The sequence below is a fragment of the Alligator mississippiensis genome, chromosome 9 (genome assembly GCF_030867095.1).
Source record: "Alligator mississippiensis isolate rAllMis1 chromosome 9, rAllMis1, whole genome shotgun sequence".
Taxonomy (NCBI): domain Eukaryota; kingdom Metazoa; phylum Chordata; order Crocodylia; family Alligatoridae; genus Alligator; species Alligator mississippiensis.
In genome coordinates this window covers 12,741,073-12,760,805 of record NC_081832.1, presented here as the reverse complement: position 1 = coordinate 12,760,805, position 19,733 = coordinate 12,741,073, and the positions used below count along the sequence as shown (strand labels likewise).

The 19,733-nt window shown below is 39.2% G+C and overlaps 1 protein-coding gene across 2 annotated transcripts in view; it reads left to right on the top strand.

The window, feature by feature from the left end:
- Nucleotides 1-19,733, top strand: part of BCAS4 (breast carcinoma amplified sequence 4) — a 53,012-nt gene that overhangs the window by 20,043 nt on the left and 13,236 nt on the right. For both annotated transcript variants that reach the window (XM_019484523.1, XM_019484524.2), the window contains exons 3-4: nucleotides 161-262; nucleotides 4,139-4,273. In XM_019484523.1, the coding sequence (XP_019340068.1) occupies nucleotides 161-262; nucleotides 4,139-4,273 (237 nt within the window). The remainder of the gene's footprint in view (nucleotides 1-160; nucleotides 263-4,138; nucleotides 4,274-19,733) is intronic.

Here is a 19,733-nt window from a genome sequence, read left to right as displayed (position 1 = left end):
CCCCTGCTGAATAACTTAAGAAAGTTGCTCAATGTACCTGCCTTGATTTTTCCTATTTGTATCACAAAAGCTATTTCACAAAGCTGCTCAGGTAGGAGATATATTTATCCCAATTAAGCTTTCTGATGAGTGATGAGAAATATTTTGTTTTTTTGTGCAGATTAGAAGTGATACATCCCAGATCCTGGATGAGTCCATTCCACTCGTTAAAGCCAAAGTGAGGGAAATGAACAACATCTACACCAAAATTGATAAGCTGGAGGTTTGTTGGTTATGTTATTAATCTGAATTCTTGGGTTTTTTTGTTTGTTTTTTTAAAGGATACTTTTGAGGTTTCACTCCTGGAATTGTGGAGCACTTGCCTGTTCACAACAGTTTGTTCCCTTAGCTTGTTTTTAAGCCCATGGGACAACTGCCTAATGTTCAGCACGCATCTAAATGTTCACAGGATTGCAGCCTAAGCAAGTATATTTCTTATGGACTCCTCCTTTCCTAATAATAGTAAGTTAACAGCATTCATAATGATCAGGGATCTGTGACTTGTAGGGACATTATCCCACAGTGTTTACTGTTTGGCCTCCTTTTATTTATCTATTTATTTTAAGAGGGTTATGTCTTCTGTCCACTGTTGGGCATATCCATTTCAGCCTGGTGATAACAGTCTTATGTAAGAATGTGAAAGATATCTCTGCATTGCCCTCTTATATATCTCTTCTAATGCCTGCTTGATCCTGAATGAGGGAAGCCAGTATGACTCATTTAGATGGTGCCCTCACCATATTTAGTAAGCAGTGTATTAAAATTCATGTGTCAGCTAAGGGCAAGGTTGCCTCTAGGATGAATGTAATTAAAACATGACAAGATAAATCATATAATGTTTAATATCACTTTTAACTGATTCAGAGAAGTGGAAGAAGCTAAGTGTTTGTGGCATCAATTCCAGATGGGCAGTTCTCAAGCTTCAAGTCCAGCTGTGTGCAAAGTAGCAAATAACTTCCTCCAGCTGAGGTTTAGCTCCAGGGAAGGACCATGGCAACTGATTTATTTGCATTGAAAGGGATATATTCCAAAGTAACCTTCCTGTAGTGTACAGTTCTGTGCTTTGCCCTTTTATAATGTCTTTCATCCAGGCAACTCTGTATTTTACACTTTAGATGGAGATCTGTGAAGTAGGTTGTTATTTTAATTTCTCAGATGGAGTGACTGGGACACAGAGTTTAAGGCTAAAATTATCAAAATAAAGTCTAAAATTCTGGCTTAGGCACCTGGCTTGACTAATTTTCAGCAGTGTGTTGGGTTCCCTGCACTTTTGAAAACCAGAGAAGGGTCTACCATTGACTTAAAATGGTATTTTAAAAAAAGGAGAGTGATGCACCAATATCTCACTAATTTTTCTAGGAAGTTGGTATCTGACTCTTTTGCACTTTTGAAAATTCCACCTTACATCTATTTCAGTTTCTATCTTTGAAAATCTTGGTGAGGATAAATTACTTAAAATGATAAGGAAGTTATTGGGAGTGCCCTTGTCTTCTATTAAATGAGGGTATTCTTATAGATTCATAGATGTTAGGGCTGGAAGGGACCTTGAAGATCATCAAGCCCAGCCCCCCACCCCAGGGGTAGGAAGTCAGCTAGGGTCAAAGGACCCCAGCAAGATAAGCATCCAAACATTTCTTTATATTTTCCTGTCTCATTTTCAGTTTTAACTGAATTTTTATGTTGATTTTGTTTTTTAAATAGCATAGTGTTTGGAGAGGCAAGGCTTTTTGTGAGTGATATATGACCCTGAACAGGGTGCCATATACCCAAAAAGTTTGTCTGAAACTCTCCCAACCATGGAACTGGTCCAATAAAAGATATCACCCACAAAAATTCTTGCTTCCTGCATATTTCTTGGACCATCATGGCTTAGTGTTACTGTTTTTTGCTAGCTTGTAGCCAGCTTGAGGCCCACAATATTTATTTCTTAATTAATAAGAATTAAGAAATTTTCTAAAATATTTTTCAGGCTTAGTAGAGTATTTAATACTGGTACTCTGAAGATGACTAGCAAATTTACACCTAAAAGATACCTGTGCTGTCCTGATTTTACTTGGTTCTATAGGAAATAGAAAATGGATTATGTTTTCATTTTGGCATATGAGGATTACACATTATCACCAATATTTAAGATTCTTCAGACTGAATTTACCCTCTGTGACAGAGCTGGCTAATAACTTTGCTCTCAGGTGTTTGTATGGCTATTATGGTGGGCAGAATGTGGTCCTGCAGCTGGAACTAAAATAACAATTCTGTTGGTGATACAAAAGCAGAAAACAGAATCTATCTTTCTCCTATAGCCGTGCAGGCTCAGCAGGGCTACCAGAGCAAAAAATAGCAGAACTCAATTTGTGTCACTAAAGTGAGCAGAACCAACTCTAAATACACTCAGGGTATTGGCCTGTGGAATAAGAAAATGCCATTTATACAAACTTTCTTTATAGAATAGAGCTATTTCTCAAAGCCCTGATTCAACAGAGCACTGAAGCATGTGCTTAACTCTAAGTACAGGACAAGTCCCACTCACTTTAAGTGTCCTTGGTAGTCCAAGTGAAGCTAAGCATTTTAAGCATAAAAGTAGCCTTCAGTTAGAAAATAAGAAATGAACCATTTGAGTTGGTTCAAACTTTTTTTTATAAACTTGTTGCAAAGACAAGGTAATTTGGAATGTGAGAGAGACTCCATTCTCTGGCATCAGGGAAACAGGTTTCCCTTTAATAATGCTGCAGTTTTGCTGGGAGGCTTTTTTTTTTTTTGGCATACCAAAGCAGGTTAATGCCTCACATTGATTAAAATTGATTAAATACCAGTCTGCTCCCTAACGGTACCCACTATAATGGCACTAATCTGAGAGCACAAGATTGAATTGGCAATTTGAGCAGTAGTTAATGTTTTAATTACAACTTAAGTTTAAAGCTTATCATCCATGGAAACTTCCAAAAAAAGAAAATTAACTTGGACTATCAAGAGCAGAGAAGCGAAAGGGAAGACAGTTGTCTAGTAGTTAAAGGAGAAAAAGAGAGACATCTGGATTTTAATCATGGTTTCACCACTGATGCACCTTCTGACCCCAGGTGTTTATCCTGCCTGTGCTTCCCTGCCTCTAAAATGGGTTAATACTTGCCCCAAGGGAGTTTATGAAACGTAATTGTTTAACAACACATTTTATAGAAGTACCAACTACATTTCAAGACTAGGAAACTTGCTCAATTTTTGTATCTCTTCCTGTACTAACTTGTACCAAAACTAGGAGAGCTGTGTATTTTAGGTTATTCTCTCATAGTGCATGCTAAACAACCCCCTTGATCAGAGTTGTACCCTTGGACTCTCTCTGTAGATGATTGAGTGTAGCTCCCTTCTTAAATGTGTCTCCGGTTGTGTTACTAGATAAAGCTGTTGCTGCTCTTTTCCTAGAAGAGTAACATTCATGGCCACAGTCACTGTTGGGGACCCCATTTGCACTGGGTTTTAGACAAACCTAAAGAGCTTTTAACTTTAAACTGTTTCATTAATTTTGCCTCACGGCAGTAGTGAGTGTAGGGAAGATTGTTGTAGCTGAATTTAGTTTTAGTGATTGCTCTTTGGGATCATTTAGGTACATGGATCAAATTATTTCCAAAGTCCTATTCTGATTGTTGTCTTGTACCCTGACACAGTGGGCTGGTCAGTTGATAGATGGGGAGTGATACTTTATTTTCTTTGTTTTCAATGGTAAGAAAGAAAAGTTGTATATGTGAGTGTCACTTGACTACAGGTAAGAAAGAGGTCTTCTCGTCGTATAAATGAAAACAGGATTTTAATAACCTGACTTGCAGGTAAAAGCTGATTTTGTCATTTTTAGACAGCATATGAGCAACATTGTGCTCTTGAAGTGTGTAGAAAATCTGTCCCTAATTGTTTTCTCTCTAGCCAGTTGTTCCTCTGAATTGCTATAGGTGGAGTCCATGCTTGAAAACACATTCCTGTGGATACTGATGCTAGTAATAGCTTATTCTGATTTCTTGCTAATGCTGTTTCTTGAACTGTCTGTAATGAAGGAGGTGTTGAAACACAAAGCAGATGTGTTAGTTCTCATTAGGTGTTTCCCACTGCCCCACAGGCATTTGTTAAAATGGTTGGACACCACGTTTCTTTCCTAGAAGAACAAGTGCTTGAAGCAGAGAAGACCCATGGCAACTTTCCTTACTCTGTTCGCAAACTACTTCAGTCTGCCACTATCCCCATTTTTAAAAATGTAAGTATTGGAAAGCTTTTTGTCGCTGTCAGAAATGCCCTTTCCTCCACCTTTTCCACTGGACCTGAAAGTGTTTGATGTTAGTAGGGAATGCTGCAAATATAAAAAGGGAATATAACTAACTTTTGCAATAGAAATAAGAAAAATATTTATCTTTGTAGTGAAATGGTCTAAAGGTTCTTTACTACCTTTTCAAAGTCATTGTGCGGTGGTGCTGTGGTAGTGTTAAATTGCAGAGATGTCTGTTTCAGAGATGGATAAAAAAACCATTGCTCTGTGTATGTGTTTGGTGGGGGAGAGGTGTACAAGCATTTATGTGGCAGTGTAATCTATATGTCATCCTGGAATGAAAGGTGCTCTGTAAGCATAAGTTGTTTTTGACTATTTAGTCAATCTTCATATTGCAGTTTTATGACAGCTTGTGTTGCAATTACATTCTCTCTGGGGACCAGCACTAGAGGGGGATGAGATGCAATCACTTTGCCAGTGAATTTTGATGATATTTGCTGGCAGCAGAGGAATGTTAAGACTTGGGAATCCTGAGCTCCATTCCAGGCTCGGAAGGAGGGAAAGGGCTTTAGGAGGCAAAGAGTCTTTCCCCTCACCACATCTTATCCCTTCTGTCCCAGTCTTCACCAAGTCTGTCTCTATGCCAGCCCTATCCATTGTGGGAATAGTGAGTACACAGTCTGGTCAGTATATAAGACTGGTATGGAGATGAAATGTAATGGTGCAATCTTTGGAGAATTTAGCTGTCAAACTTTGGGTATCTCCATACTGTTTGTGTGAACTATGATTTTTTTTTTTGTTAAGATTCATGAATTAGCCAAATTTGGTCACACTTTTACAAGAACATTAAAGGCCACATCTCTGGCCATAGGACAAGCCTTTGCAACTTTCAACCACCAGCTCTGAAGTATGGACAGACTAGAATGCCTCTACCTAGTTGCAAGAATTTTAACACTGAACAGATGATACTCTGAAGTAGCTGAACTGTTTTTGCTGAAGCTTCCCAAAACATCAGCCTGAAAAGTTTTGGTGCAAATTGTTAAAATTTGTTATAATTTTAAGGAATAGAAAATAGGATCTAATTCTGGACCCTAATGACAACAACCTAAGTGTCTGTAAAACGATTCACTTCTGCCAGAAGCATGCAGGAAAGAATAAGGACCTTCGTACTATAATGATGTGCTGTCAGTGGCTCTGGTTTGTGCATCTCCAGAATGTAAACTTTCATAGAGTATTCTGCTTTCCAATTTAAGCCCCATCTGATACCCAGCATTGTCCCTCAAAAGGCTCTAAATCTCTTTATTCCCTTCCTTAGACCTGTTGTTCTTCTTCCTCCAGTACTTGCATAACTCTCCTGATCACCATCATCCTCTTGAGGATCACGATATAGAGACCCAGCAGCTCTGCTAATCCTCTCTGCTGACAGTTATGTTCCACTGAATGACAAATCTGCACCTCCTGGGATTATCACTTCCCTAAAATCCTCAAATGATACTTGAACTCAGCAGCGTCCCAATGGCTGAGCACCTTCAGGAATGGGGAAGGTAGAAGCCATGATCTATTTTGGCATCCTGCAAGTTGGGCAGGTGTTGGAGCTGCGCAGGTCTGACATATTTCACTGGTTCTGAAATGGCTGGCTGCCCAAATTCATGCCAGCCCATGAAGCAGTAGAGACAGAGGATGCAGTGGCTGCATTTCTCTTAAGAAAAATTAGGCTTGTTCATTCTCTCTAGGCAGGAATAGTGCTGTTACACATAAAAGGAAAATCTGAAGTAATAGAACACCAGAAAATCTGCTTTAGATACTGAACCCATACTTTCTGGGACCCAATCATTTAATCATAGGATTCCAATCCTTTAATCATAGGATCATCCTCCTTCAGGAATAAGGACCAATGGCCAGATTGAAGCTGAAGGACAGGAGTAACAACTAGACAATGAGAACTTGTACTTGAGTTCTCTCAAGGAATGGCGGTTTAAATTCTTGCTGTTACAGAGCTTAAGAACCCTGCAGGTATGTCACTGACCCTGCTTAACAGTTAAGCATCTCCATCCCTATCTGCTGAAAAGCACTGTAAGGACAGACAGCTCTAGTCATGCAGTTAGGAACAGAAAGTATGTGTTTGCAAACTACCATTGTTACTATTTTTCAGGCTTTATTATAATCCTTCTCACCCGGCAGGTTGAATGTAGAAGCAGCTTCTTTATTTTTGCTATATTAACCTTCAAAATAACTGAGGCTGTTAATCTGTGTACCAAAGTAGTCGTTTGCAGTATTGTAATTCCATTGACTTTTCAGAATTACTAATGCAGGAATCAGCTATACTAAGCCAAGAGTTAAAGATTTTATAGTGGAGTGTTTTGTTGATCTAGATTTCCGTCCTCGATGTGTGGGCATCTACAAGAATAGTCTCTCTCACAATTTTATTCAAAATGCAGTTCAATTGAATCCATTTGCTCTTCCTCTTGTCCCATATTATGTGAGTGAGTGTATGTGTACTCTCTTGTGCTCTGTCTTGCTCAGAGTATAGGATATATTTTCACTATGGTTTCAGAAACGGTTGAAATGCTCCCAGAATTTATGGTACTGTCTTATTTGAGCAGTGCCATGAGTTTTCTTTGTGTTTTACATTCCTCCCTTCTCCTGCTCCTTTAAATTACCGATTACTTTTATAATTCTCAATAGGTCTTCATTTAGGAATTTATAGAATTCATATTTGCAGACAACTCTGTAAATGGTTTTATACCAAACAATTTATAAATATACATAGCTGTTCAAAATTGAGAGGTTTCAGAATATAGTAGCCCCTGAGGGAATTCCCTTTGAAGTTATAGAACACAGGAAATGTGTTTTCCCATAAACTTTTCTCCCAGAAGGAAAGTTTCTAGCCCTGGTGACCTCTAAAGGTGCCAACACCAGCAGGTAAATTAAAAGGATCTAACACTTACTTTATTTTAAAGTCTCATGATCTTCAAGCCAACATCATGATATTGGACACTTAATTCATGGTTTCTAGGGGTCTGACTCCTTATTTTACTGGTTTGGATTAGCAAAACTGGAAACCTTTTCAAATACTATTAATATCTTGACTGGCCAACTTTTGTATCAGTGTGACGGTTACAGTTTTGGTACAAAAAAGATTCGTGCCCCTGTCTTCCTGTTCAGCGTGTGGAAGCTAGGATAGAAGTAGTTCTGGAAAGATATAGAAGGATAGTAAAAGCTGTTAGCCATAATTTATATCTTATGCAATTTCTTGCCATTCGCACTTTAGAAAACAAAATCTTTTAAATGGAAAGTTTCAAATTTGGCTCCAAATTTTGTAAAACGATTGTTGAAAAGATAAAAAAAAAACAAACCCAGTCAAAATATCTATAATCTCTATTAAATTCTATGGAGATGTTTGCTTTTTTAAACAAACAATAAAACATCCCCTTCTGTATTTTCAATTTAAATATGTCAGCTGGGCATCTGAAAGTGAAGCCAGCTGTTTATTAAATAATTGAAAATGGCTTTTTTAGTTTTCCTGGTCAAATCTGAGACATGCCAAAAGGGAAAATTAAAAACAATGTTAAAAGCCTCCTTCAGGATTTTTTGTCCATCAAAAAAAAAAAAGGAAACAGGAAAACAGTCATAAGCCTGTTTTTGAAAAAAAAATATTTGAAGGTCACTTCTCATAATAATGTAAATAAACATATTTATTCACTCATGATTTTGTTCTTTTAACCTAAATATAAAAAGAGATGCATCCATTTCCTTTTTTTCCCCTCACTCTCAACATGACCAAAACATCATTAGTATATTTAGCTTTGTGTTGCACTATCAAGTAGTAGGTACATGTTCCTGGAATAATCATGAATTAATGCTGTCTCATTTTCTTTGAAATAACTTCCAAGTTAACATTAAGGTGTATTAATTTCAAGGGCCAGGAGCATGGTAATTATTGATGATGCTCTTCCTTTTTATAAATTTTCAGAATTTCTCATTAGATTCAGTAAGCTAGAAAAAGACAGTTTCTTTTCCACTAATGTTGTAATGTTATCTCTACTTAGCAGCTGATAATTTTGGTTTTCATTCCGTCGCCTAGGCTAAGGTGCTTGCTACCCTTTTCTGACGCTGAGGAGCAATGCTGTTTTTCTCAGTGTTGCTGATTGGGAAGTTGGCTGGCCCAGGGAATTAATAATGGGATGCCAGGTTGTGCCTTTGTACTGTATCATGAGTTCAGTTATTGTGGTAGTAACTACAAGTCATTGCTTTGATTTGGTTTGAGTGCCTGAGATAGAGATCCAAGAGGTGCAATTCTTATTGTGGTTGTCTATATACAATAGATCGATGAGTCCAGTCCAGATTCTGGCTGGCACTCTCCCGAGAGGCCATGCTGAATCTCTGGATTTGCCCTTTCGAACAGAGGCCAAGGCTCAAGTGAACCAAAATACTGAATCCTGTTCTCTGTATTAGAAGCAGGGTTTTCCTTAACAGAGAACATCTTTGCCAAGTTTTTTTGTTGAATAAGTATTTATGTTTTTTTTTTCCATTTGTTTTTTGCTGTTAGGCAGTGGAATAAGAATTGCTTCTTAGGCATTTGTCATGTCATAATCATTGCAGATCATCTTTAAAATGTAATCTCATAGTGCATGTTCAGTGTATGTCAGGATCACATTCTTGTCGTCTTATCTATTGCATACTTAAGACTTCATAACAAGAAGCATAGTCTCTTGCTTAAACCGGGGAGTTGGGAGACATTGGTTTGGTTTCTGCTTTTGCTGCAGACACTTGGGACAAATCGCTTCACCCCTTTGTGCCCTACGTTACACTCACACAGATGAGGGTGATGATACTGTCCTCATAGGATGTTGCTTAATATTAGTAAAGCATTCTAAGAGAGAAAATGAGGCCTGGATTTTCATAACTAAGAGCCCGAGGCTAAGCTTCAGTGTCCATGTTTAGGTACCTGCTTAATTTTTCAAGTGCCAGCTGTTACTGACCCCACTGGAAGCTGTTGGTTGCTTGGCAGTTTGAAAATCATCTACATGCCTAAATATGGAAGAGTTTAGCTTTTAGGTTTCTTGTTTTGAAAATCCTAACTTTAAAGGCTGTGTCAACTCCTGTTGCAAAATCCAGACACTGTCACATAACGAATGAATAAAAAGTGATAAAAAAGAGCTTAGTCTACAGACAGATGCTGCCTAGGTTAGCACCTTGCTTTTTTCTGCATTGCTTAACTTGCTCTTAAAATATAATCGCATCTCCCCCAAGAAAGGCTTGAGCTCCTGGCTCCATATGTAGAGCCTGATAAAAAAAGCACCTTTCTATAAGCAGAAATGATCTGTGCCAGAAAGTGGAAACCCAACCTCGGCTTGTAGTGAGCTCCTCTTGTACAGCTTGAGGTCATTGAATCTGTTCATGTATATTGTTGAGGTTTAAACTGGCTTTCCAGAGAGTGGTTTACTAGGCTTTGATGCTAATTTTTGAGGGACATAAAAAAAATCTTGCTTTTTAAATCTCAGTAAAAAATGTTGTTCTGTGCAGAATTAAATTAGAATTAGCTGCAATGGCAGAAAGGAGACATTAACTGACTCCAGGGAAAGCAAGAAGTGAATGCCCAACCTCTTTCCAAGGCTGCAGCTTTGGGGAATGCAGCAAGCTGCTTGCACTATTGATTAAACATTTGCATGTTATACATTCTGTTCTGCACATGCGTGCCTTCTGGGGCGAGGGGGAGTTATTCCTTGATCTGTATCAGATTCCCTTTTTCCATGCAGTTACATGTGTTTCTACCCTCCATCTAAGGCTTTTAACTCCCTGGTTAGATAGGTTATATGCACTGTACTTTCTAAAACCATGCATAAAAAGTACTTACCTAGCACTTGCCTCTATAAAGATGGATCAGGCCCTGACTCATGAAACCTGTGCTGCCCTAGTTACTTGAAAAAACAAAACCAGACTGCAGTGTCTTCAGACCTAGATGCCCTCAGGCCAGCAGAACAGCATGTTGAGAAAAGGTGCTGTTAAGTTAGTCTCTTAACAGAATGGCACAGCTAGACTTTGCCCTGTTCATCCCATTTTCTTCCTATGACAATGTAATCATTTATATTTCTAGTGCTAATCAACAGACTCCCATCTTGAGTTGGAACAACTATCATTTTTCTCTTGTACAAATTTAATTATTTTGCTCTTATTTTCTAGGTTTTGGATCTCCTTGATTAATTTGTGCTCTACCCTGGAGCCAGCTCCATCATGGGTCAGATTTTGTTGAGAAACAGAACCTTGCTGCAAATTCCATTTGAGATTTGCAACCCTAATGTATTGGGTTATAGTCCATTGAGAGAACCGCTTCCTTACCAGCCTGAGTTATGGTGAACTCATATGGAAACTTAGTTGTACCATATTTCCCTTTTTTTCCCTTCCCAGTATGGTGCCCTTTTCCAATTACTTCTGTAACTATTGCACTTATAGTGGAGTGTTCTCAGAAAATCATGCAAAGAAACTGTAGTCTTTACCTGACAAAGGCACTGTTTTCAGCATGACCGGTGTGTCTGACTGTGTATAACCCTGGAGGTGCACAAAAATGTGACCTTTGAACTGCTTTGGTGTACATTTCTAGCTTTTAAAACAATGTTCATGCTATAGTATAGTGCATAACAGGCTCCATTGAGATCAGGGCTCTATACAGCTAGCCACCATACTAGTAACTGATCTAGATAGAAACATATAGCAACATTCCCTGCCTCCAGGACCTTACAGTGTAAACAGGCTAGACAAAACAGGGTGGGAGAATGAAGGGAAATTGAGGCATAAAGGGAATTTACTCAGGAACTGAGGCACAGAGAGAGAAAGCAACTTGCCCAAACCACAATATCTATGGCATAACCTGAAGTTAAACTTATCACCCAAGTCCTAGTGCTGCAGTTACAAGACAATCCCACCACCAAACTTCTTGTCTGTTTTGCCTTCATGATGTACTAAATATGTTGCACTTTTCATTTGAGGCTCTGTCGTAGTTAACAAGTGGTGAATAACCTGAACAAAGGAGATCTGTGAAGCAGGTAAAATTCTTCCCATTTTATAAACAGATGAATTGTAAATTAGTGGCAGAGCCAAGAATTAAAATTGAGAAATCTCAACATCAGGTATTCCACTTCCTGTAATTTCTCTGTTAAAATTGGACACGAGCATGACAGGAAGGAAAGTTTAAATGGAGCTTCTAGTTTTATTTGATACTAACTTATAACTCGTTTTCATGTTGTTGGATCATAACATTATTTTAAAGTGATGCACAAATAGAAATGACCTTTCTTATAAATCAGATTACTTTCTACAAGTGGTTTCTGGAAGTGTATTTTAGGTTAGGAAGAATTACATGCAAGGAATCTCCAGTAAAATAAGATCCTAATCCTGTGCAAACACTCTCAAATGAAAGTAATTTTAGGTGTGTGTGTGTGTATGTGCATGTGTGTGACATAGTGAATTATTTTCTGCAGAAACAGAGTCTAAATAAGAGCTGTTACAGCAAGAATTGATTTGTATTCTTTTTTTAATAAAATATTTTAACCATAAAACAGTACGTAAGTGCACATGTTGTAACTACTATACCTATCATTGACAGATTGGCCTCTTTAAAGAAGGTAATTCACATGCTTTACATTCAGAAAGGATCCATTATATATTGCAATAAATGATAACCCTTATAAAATAACTTCTCTATAATAATTCACAAAAATAACCATCAAATTTGTAAAAATATGCCTATAAAAGGGACAACAAGGACAAGACCAAAAAGGCAAAGAACGATAGGAAGTTGTTCTGTCGTGTCCAAAGTTTCTTGTATTTTAGGATAAGAAAAGCGACTAAGTCAATAGAAGGGTCATATAATGTCTACCCAGGTACTTTCTGGAGAATGTTGACTTCATAGTTTTGCTCCTAGGAAAGCTGAAATCTAACTTTAGCCCTGCGGCAGGGTCTGGTTTATGGAGTTTATTACAACCTTCCTGTCTCCCCCTCCCCCAGCTTCACACAGATGTCCAGTTACCTCCCCTCACACTATTTCCTCCATCTCCTGTGGCTGAATGCTGCACTTAAACATTTTTTACTTGTTTTGGGCGCACACCACCTTTTAAAGGCCTTCTTAATACTTGTTTCCGACGCTCAGTATTTGTTTGTACCTTGTAACTTTACCTTTTTTGGGGAGGAGGGACAAGGAGGACGGACACCTGGATTAAGAAAACAGTTGTAGTCACATGTGTGTGGTTATAAGATGTACAGAGAGTAGGTATCCATAATAAAGAGGAAATAATACAAGCTTCAGTAGAAAATAAACAGACGGGAGTATGAAAAGGTATTGTGGCATCTGTCTTCAGGAGTGGGGAGTCTCTGGTAGAACTTCTTTGTAGAAGTTTTAAAATAATACATTTTTAATGGCATTCTTTTCAGAAATTGGTATGCGTATGTTGTATTTTAAATCCTAATTGTGGGTTTACATCTTCTGTCCTACTGAAGTTCTTCTCTGTGTTGGTTTGCTTGGTAAAGGGTAGGATCTGTTCCAGAATGGAAGGTGAAATGACAAACTCAACGCAAAGGAAAAAAAAAATTATACTCAACTGATTGTCTTAGTTTAGGCTACAGCCAGTTCCTACGAAAATAGTTGCACCAGGGATGACTTTGGCCCATTGTGGTTCTGAAAAATAGCACAATGCCAGTCAAAGGTCTCGCTTCTTTAAATGGTGTAATAGGAAATGTATACTGGTTGGCTTTTTCATTTTTTCCCCCAGAATCAAAATTATCACATGCTAAGGAATCTGTTTCCTATTACATTTTGTAAGGGCCTAAAACATTAGTGGGACATTGGGATCTTTTTTCAAAATGTATTCAATTTTTTTTTTTCAAACTATGTTCAGAAAATGTCAAATCTAAAAGATAGGAAGAGGGCAATAAAGAAGGAACTGAAACAGGACAACTTCTTGCACAATCCAGTAAACATCTGGAATCAGTGAATAGTTGGGGGTAATTGAAGTGATAGAAACTAAATGAGTTCAAGAGACACCTAGATTCATTTATGGAGAAGAAAGGTTGTTGAGTGGCCTGGCATAAAAGCAGGGAGGTGTTTTTGAGATAGTTGTTGGTCCCCTCTCCTGAATGTCTTGTGTTCTTCCAGTCAGACGACGAACAGCATTATGAAACTGCTCTCTTTCCTTTTCCATCAGCAGCGCAGGCTTGTTTTGTGCCGTTGTTTTGGTTGCTGTCGTGATGTTTTGTTCATATTATATTTTGCTTTACTCTTAACCACTGGAAAAGTTAGATCTTAAAGATACTTTATCAAAATCTCATTGTGGTGGTTGACATTGGGAATGTGTTTATGGAATACCAAAGAAATTAAATTACGTTCCAGTCTTTCAAGGTCTGGATGGTTCTGGGCACTGATAATGAGGCACAGATTGTCGTAGCCACAGGTTACAAGTTCAGATCCCTTGCAGTGACTTAGTCTCAATTAGGTGAGACTGTTTGAGCCAATTTTGGCAACATGTGTGAAAGGAGATTGACAGGTGTCCACATCACGTAAAACACGTTGCCACATGGTGCTCCACACCCTCTTCCGTTGGCTGTCTCTGCAGGGACCTTTTTGGGAGAGAGATCTTTTTTTGGAATAACTGTATAGTTGGGAGAGAAGTTTGTCAAACTTTTGGGCCTACACTGGCCTTTTTCAGATCTTGAAAGACGGTGTGTGCCTGAAAGCTTGTCAAACTTTTCTCCCAATTATTGAGTCGGTCCAAGAAAATCCAAGAAATCCCTCACAACAACACTCTAACTCTACTGGAGAGAGACTTGCTGTGCAGGTGGTCCCTCCAGGTTAGGGTCAAGGTCCACAGACAAGTGGCAGATCACCCTTCTGCTGGTCACAATGCTCCTGGGCTACTGACGGCAGGTCGGACACCAGAGCTGCCAGTCCTGAACTTTTCTGAGTACTCCATTTAACACACCCCGACTTTGAAAAGAGTAAAAAGCATATATGAGATTTTGTTGCTGGGAGGGAGTTATCAGAATCCCACTCTGTGGTTGGTAACTTCCTGGATACACATTCTTTGAGGACGTATCCAATCTAGCATTTTCCTGTAGGACCTCTTGCTGCAGTAATGAAGTATTCAGATGCTTTCTATGGACAGTTACTATGCCACATTCAGGTTTTGAAGTCCACTTAGTGCCCTAAGTGCCCAAGAATATATTTTACTAGTTGAGAATTAACCAAGATTCACTGCTGTCCTTACAGCCTTCTCGATTGAAACCCAGGCTTCAGGGAAAAGAAAGCCCAAGTGTCTTGACACTTTATACGGGTTAGACGTTTGTTTCCCTTTCTTTAAAAAAAAAGAAGAGTTTCCAACAATACGAGCTGTAAAATTATATAAGTCTCCAGGCACGCGCACAGGGGGAAATGTTGTGTCTGCTGGTATCTCTTTTTGGCTGGGGATTATGGCCATTTTCTGTGGTTGGTGAGCAGTTTTGCCTGTGATGTAATGGCTGTAGAGGTGCTGTCCTCCCTTTCCGCCTGTAGGAGTCGTGGTGACGAGCCATTCTGCGACACACAGACGCACACGCACACTCGCAGTATGTTGCCCTTCCCCCACCCTTTTTCACAGTGCTTCTCCCTGAGGCAAATTTCTTGCTGTCTGGAGTATCAAACATGCACGGGCGCTTTCCTTTTTTTCTCCCTCCCTCTCTTTTTTGGGGGGGGATTTTCCTGCATAGTTATTACAGAGCAGCAATAGCTGAAAAGACAATTTCACTGGGGCTCTGTTCTCCAGTGGTAAGCAGTCACATGTGTGTAGAATAAATAAATAAACCCATAGCTTATGGTTAAGAGAGGCCAGGGATTTTTGGTTTTTCCCGCCCCCCTCCCCTTTTTTGAAGTGCCTTTACTCGGCATTCACATTTTTTTTTCCTGTGGTAAAAATGCAACATGAGCAGATGGCAAGTATTAACACACAAAATATAGTTAGTGCCTGCTAGAAGTTGATTTAACAATGCTCTAGGTTTCTGTCACCGGCTTTCAGTTAGTTAAGTAGTGTTTACAAGTTAATGAATTTGTTCCACTTGAAATATTTGATGGTATGTGCTGAGGTTCAGCAGTAAAGGGATCCTTCAGGAGTAATCGAGGAATGCATTAGGTTTCTAGACACTCCGGTTATGGTTTCCCCCTTTTGACAAATTTTAGCATTTTCACCGTTAATATGGGGCTGCGAAGGAGTAGAGTGAACTGTTAGATGATAAAACCCAGCATTTCTATTCCATCAGTGATTCCACTGTGAACCTTGCAACGATAGCATGCATCATACTAACTCCCATCCTCTACTAGAGTTTGCTGTTTTATTTGTATTAAACGTCCATAAGCCTTAGGCGAGGATTTGAAAAACAAAGACAATTTTATGGAGCAAATCAGGCAGCATTCTGTGTCACCATGTAGCCTGTTTGTTTGCTTGTATTGGAAATATGAATGCAAAATATTAAACAGGCTGCCACATACAAATTGGCTCATGGTTGGCAGCAAAGATGCATACAAGGGCATGATAAAAATCAGATACTGTAGAAGGTTTCTTGCTAATACGCTGTGTACTTAAAGCCAAAATCTAATCCAACCTGAACTGTCATATTCATATTCGGAAACAAAATTAATCTATTTCTGATGGTTGTGGTTCAGGCAGAAAGAATATTGGCTATGTATTGTTGCAAGCTGTGGCATAACATTTGTGATTAATATTTTATATAGTTCTCCAATCCTGCAATAACCATGCCAGTGTGCCTCTAATTGGAATATGCAGTCTGTCAAAGCAACTTGATTAATTTCTGGAAGTTGCTATCACTGTGCATATCTTCCCAAGCCAGTGATTCTCTACCAGGGTGCCTTGAGATCCTTGGAGCGGTGTTGTGGAGTGCCACTTAGCACTGTTAGGTATGCAAACATGATTCACACGATAAACCCAGAGATTTAAAAAAGAAATCCACATTTGTGGTCTTTCTGAGTTATTTGAAATAGAAGAATTGCTCTATTATTTTTCAATAGTCAAAAAGAGTAAAAATTAAAAGCTGCATTTTCTGAAGTGTGCCTGAAGTCTATAAAGGTTGAGAATCACTGTCCTAAGTCTTCCGCTACAAAAAGTATATAGGCATGAGTGCACCAAAAGAGTTCATGCTTTTCAGTATTATTTGACCATTTGCAGCCAAATAAGAAGGATTTAATTGATGGTTTTGGCACAAGTCTTTCAGATTGTAGGATTCTGAAACTGTAGTTTGGCCTCTTATTAGAGCATTTCAAAAATATATTGCTTAGTTTCATAGCACCTTTATTCAATAGAAAGTGAAGGCGATCCATAAAATTTCAACTTCCCATTTGAAGAGAAACCAGAGTGAGCTCACTTTTGACTTTAAAGAGGTGCTCAGGCTGTCAGAAAAGAGAAAGTGAAACTGCTTAAGATATTTGTGTGTTTATCATTCATAACTGAAAATAGGAAGTGATTTACCCTATCCTTAAACGAGGCTTCCCTCTACAGAAATAAACAGTGTATAATGAAGCGGTGAGATGGCCACTGAGAGCACATTTGTGGGTGACAGTAGTACAGCTTGCTTGGCAGCAAGGCCTGAGGTGAAATGACTTTATCTATCTAAGGAGCAGTATAATTAACCTGCAGTGCATTTCCTGAAGTGTCCTAGATGCTCTTATCACATGGAATTTATACACGGAAACTTGACTAGTTAGCCCATACATTTTACCGGGCATTTATGGATATCTGACATCATTAGGAGCCAATCAGAAAGCACTCTCTAGGGCAGAATTTAAAAGCCTTTCATAAATATATTTATATTCAGTGCAGATACATTTTTTTGTAACATTCATTTTGTCGCAGTCAGTGTCAACATGATTTGAAAACACATGAAAACAATTTCCTTGCCCCTGTTTTTTAATTCAGTTTTGCTGCAAAATGCTCTAAGAGAGGAAGCTTGGTATGCTATAAAAACTGTGATTGTAAAATTAATTTACTTCCATAATAGCAGTAACGCTGCAAGCTCATTGTCAGTGGCTCTTACTCTCTCTACGCTACGTTGCTCCTGCTCAAACACACCCAAACCTGCAAATCTTCCTAAAACTGCTTCTGAAACCCTCTGGATTGCCAAGAACAGAAAAACTCGAATAGTCTCCAGAAAAAGTGTGTGTGTGCACACTTCTCTAGCCAATAGCAGCAAAGGATTCCTCCTGGCCTGCCTGGAAATTTCTAGTCCTTTCTCTCTGGTTTAGCTGATTGCAGTTGCTGTGTCTGGCAGTTGCTATTACGCAGCGTTTCAGTATAGTTTACCCAGTAGAGCTCAGCCTGCAGGAGTCGCCAGGATTACTGCAGCTTTCCTTTGAGCTGCCCATCCCCCAGCCATACTGCAGTGCCAGTTCCATGGTGTGTGTGTGTGAGGGAGTGTGTGAGAGAGGGAGTGTGTGTGTGTGTGTGCATGCATTTCTTTCACATAGTCGTAGACAGGCTATTTTTATTTTTCATTAGCTGGTGGAAGCTTGCCATATTGAATAGGAGATTTCAGGCTCCATTCACTAATATTGTATGTTCTTGAAAGTAATGTTAGCCTCCTCCTCCCCCTCCCTTCATCAGATTTTGTTCAACTCTTTCATTGCCAAAGTACGCTCCATATTGGAAACATGTAGGCTGGTTTGTTTTTCTACACACAGCAATTGCCCTTTTGTATCAAGTTTATCAAGCAAGATCTAGGCTTCTTTTTGTAGCAAACTCTCTCTGATGTGGTTGTGCATTGCATTGGAGTCAGTGGGTACTTGCATCCTGCCCCTAGTGATGAGAAGCTAGTGCTGGAAACAATCTTTGCTATGGTGTTAGCAGGTCACATTCTCAGATGCACGGAGAACAAAAGGCCTGTCTGGAAGATGAGTTTCGAACCATCTCCATTAGCCTGGTTTTGTCACCAAGAGTTACTGCTAAACAGCTGCCTGCCAAGGGATGCTGAGGAGACTTTAATTTTAGCATGGCCAGAGATTCAGGTTCTTGTTGATACTACCATAACCATTACCATGCCACATCTCAACTCCAGTACCTTACCTGAAGTCATGTTACTCCAGAAGCTTGAATACAGTGTATTGTCTGGTTTCACTCAGCTTTTCTGGGTAGATCTATACTCCTATTTAGGGTTGATCTTGAAGTGGTTGTGAACCAGCCCCAGCCACATGAACCATGCTTCCCCATCTATATCACATCTGAAGGCTGCATCAAAGCTTAGCACCTTGTAGTGTTAATTCCTCAAGTGCCGTAGCACTAAGGTGGACTCTGGGATACATATATACTTGTCTCAGAAGATGAGAGTAGAGAGGGTTGGTAGTGCGTAAGGCAGCAATAAGAACTGTAGGATGGCTCTGGCAGGCTTTGTATGTGAAAGGCCTGTATAGCTAGGTGACTACCCAATGGTACAGAAAGGGGCAAACAGGGTTGGGCCAACCTCAGACTCCGAGTTTAAGCAGAGCTTGTGGGATCAGGCTGGACTGCTGCTGGAGGCTGAGATAAAGGGTTAATGGTGAGGGAGCATAGGCTTCCAGGCGCAACCTTTCGATTGACTCCAGGGACAATGCTCCCTTCCCTCTGTGTCTCTGAGTTAGCGTTCTTTGAGTATCTCTGTTCATTAGACATTGGGGCATTGTTGAACATTTTCCCAGATTGAACTTCATTTTATTATTTTTGCCCATATTTCTAACTACTTTTGGGGCTTCATCCTACAAAGTGTGATTAGTGCTCTCAGCTCCAATTGCCTTCAGCGGGCAGAGCCCTGCACCCTTTATCATTGGATCCTCTGTACCATTATATTATTTCTTGGCTAATGCTGGTTTCTGGCAGAATCTTGAACATCATCATAAATTTATATGGGGGGGAATGTTCTTTTGAAGCCATGATTTTTACAGAGTTCTTGCATGTCCTTAGGATCCGAAGAAAATCAAAGATCAACCTCTACAAGACTTTTAGAGAGTGATTTTTTTTTTCAATTGGTTCTTTACTTTTACTACATGCACATAGCTTTGTGCTATAGTATGTCTCAACATACCATTACAAAAATAAGCTCCATATACTCCCCACCTTTCCCCGTTTCTTAGAGTTTATCAAGAGAAGAATTAAGTTATGTGTAAACATATGATTTACTTGTCTGTCTGTGTACTATACATATCTTTTAAAATATACTAAAATAGTAATGCTGGGCATGTTTGCAGTGTGCATGCTGTGTTGATTCCTAGCCGATTACATACTCACTTGCTGCACAGCTGGCCGCTGGGAAGTGTAGGTGGATAAATTACCAGGTAGGACACAACCCAACTTCTCTACATATTATGTTGTGTTGCAGGAACAATTTTAAACATAAAACAACATTTGTATACTTAAGGTTTTAAAAAGACGGGTGAGCTTCACTATCTCCA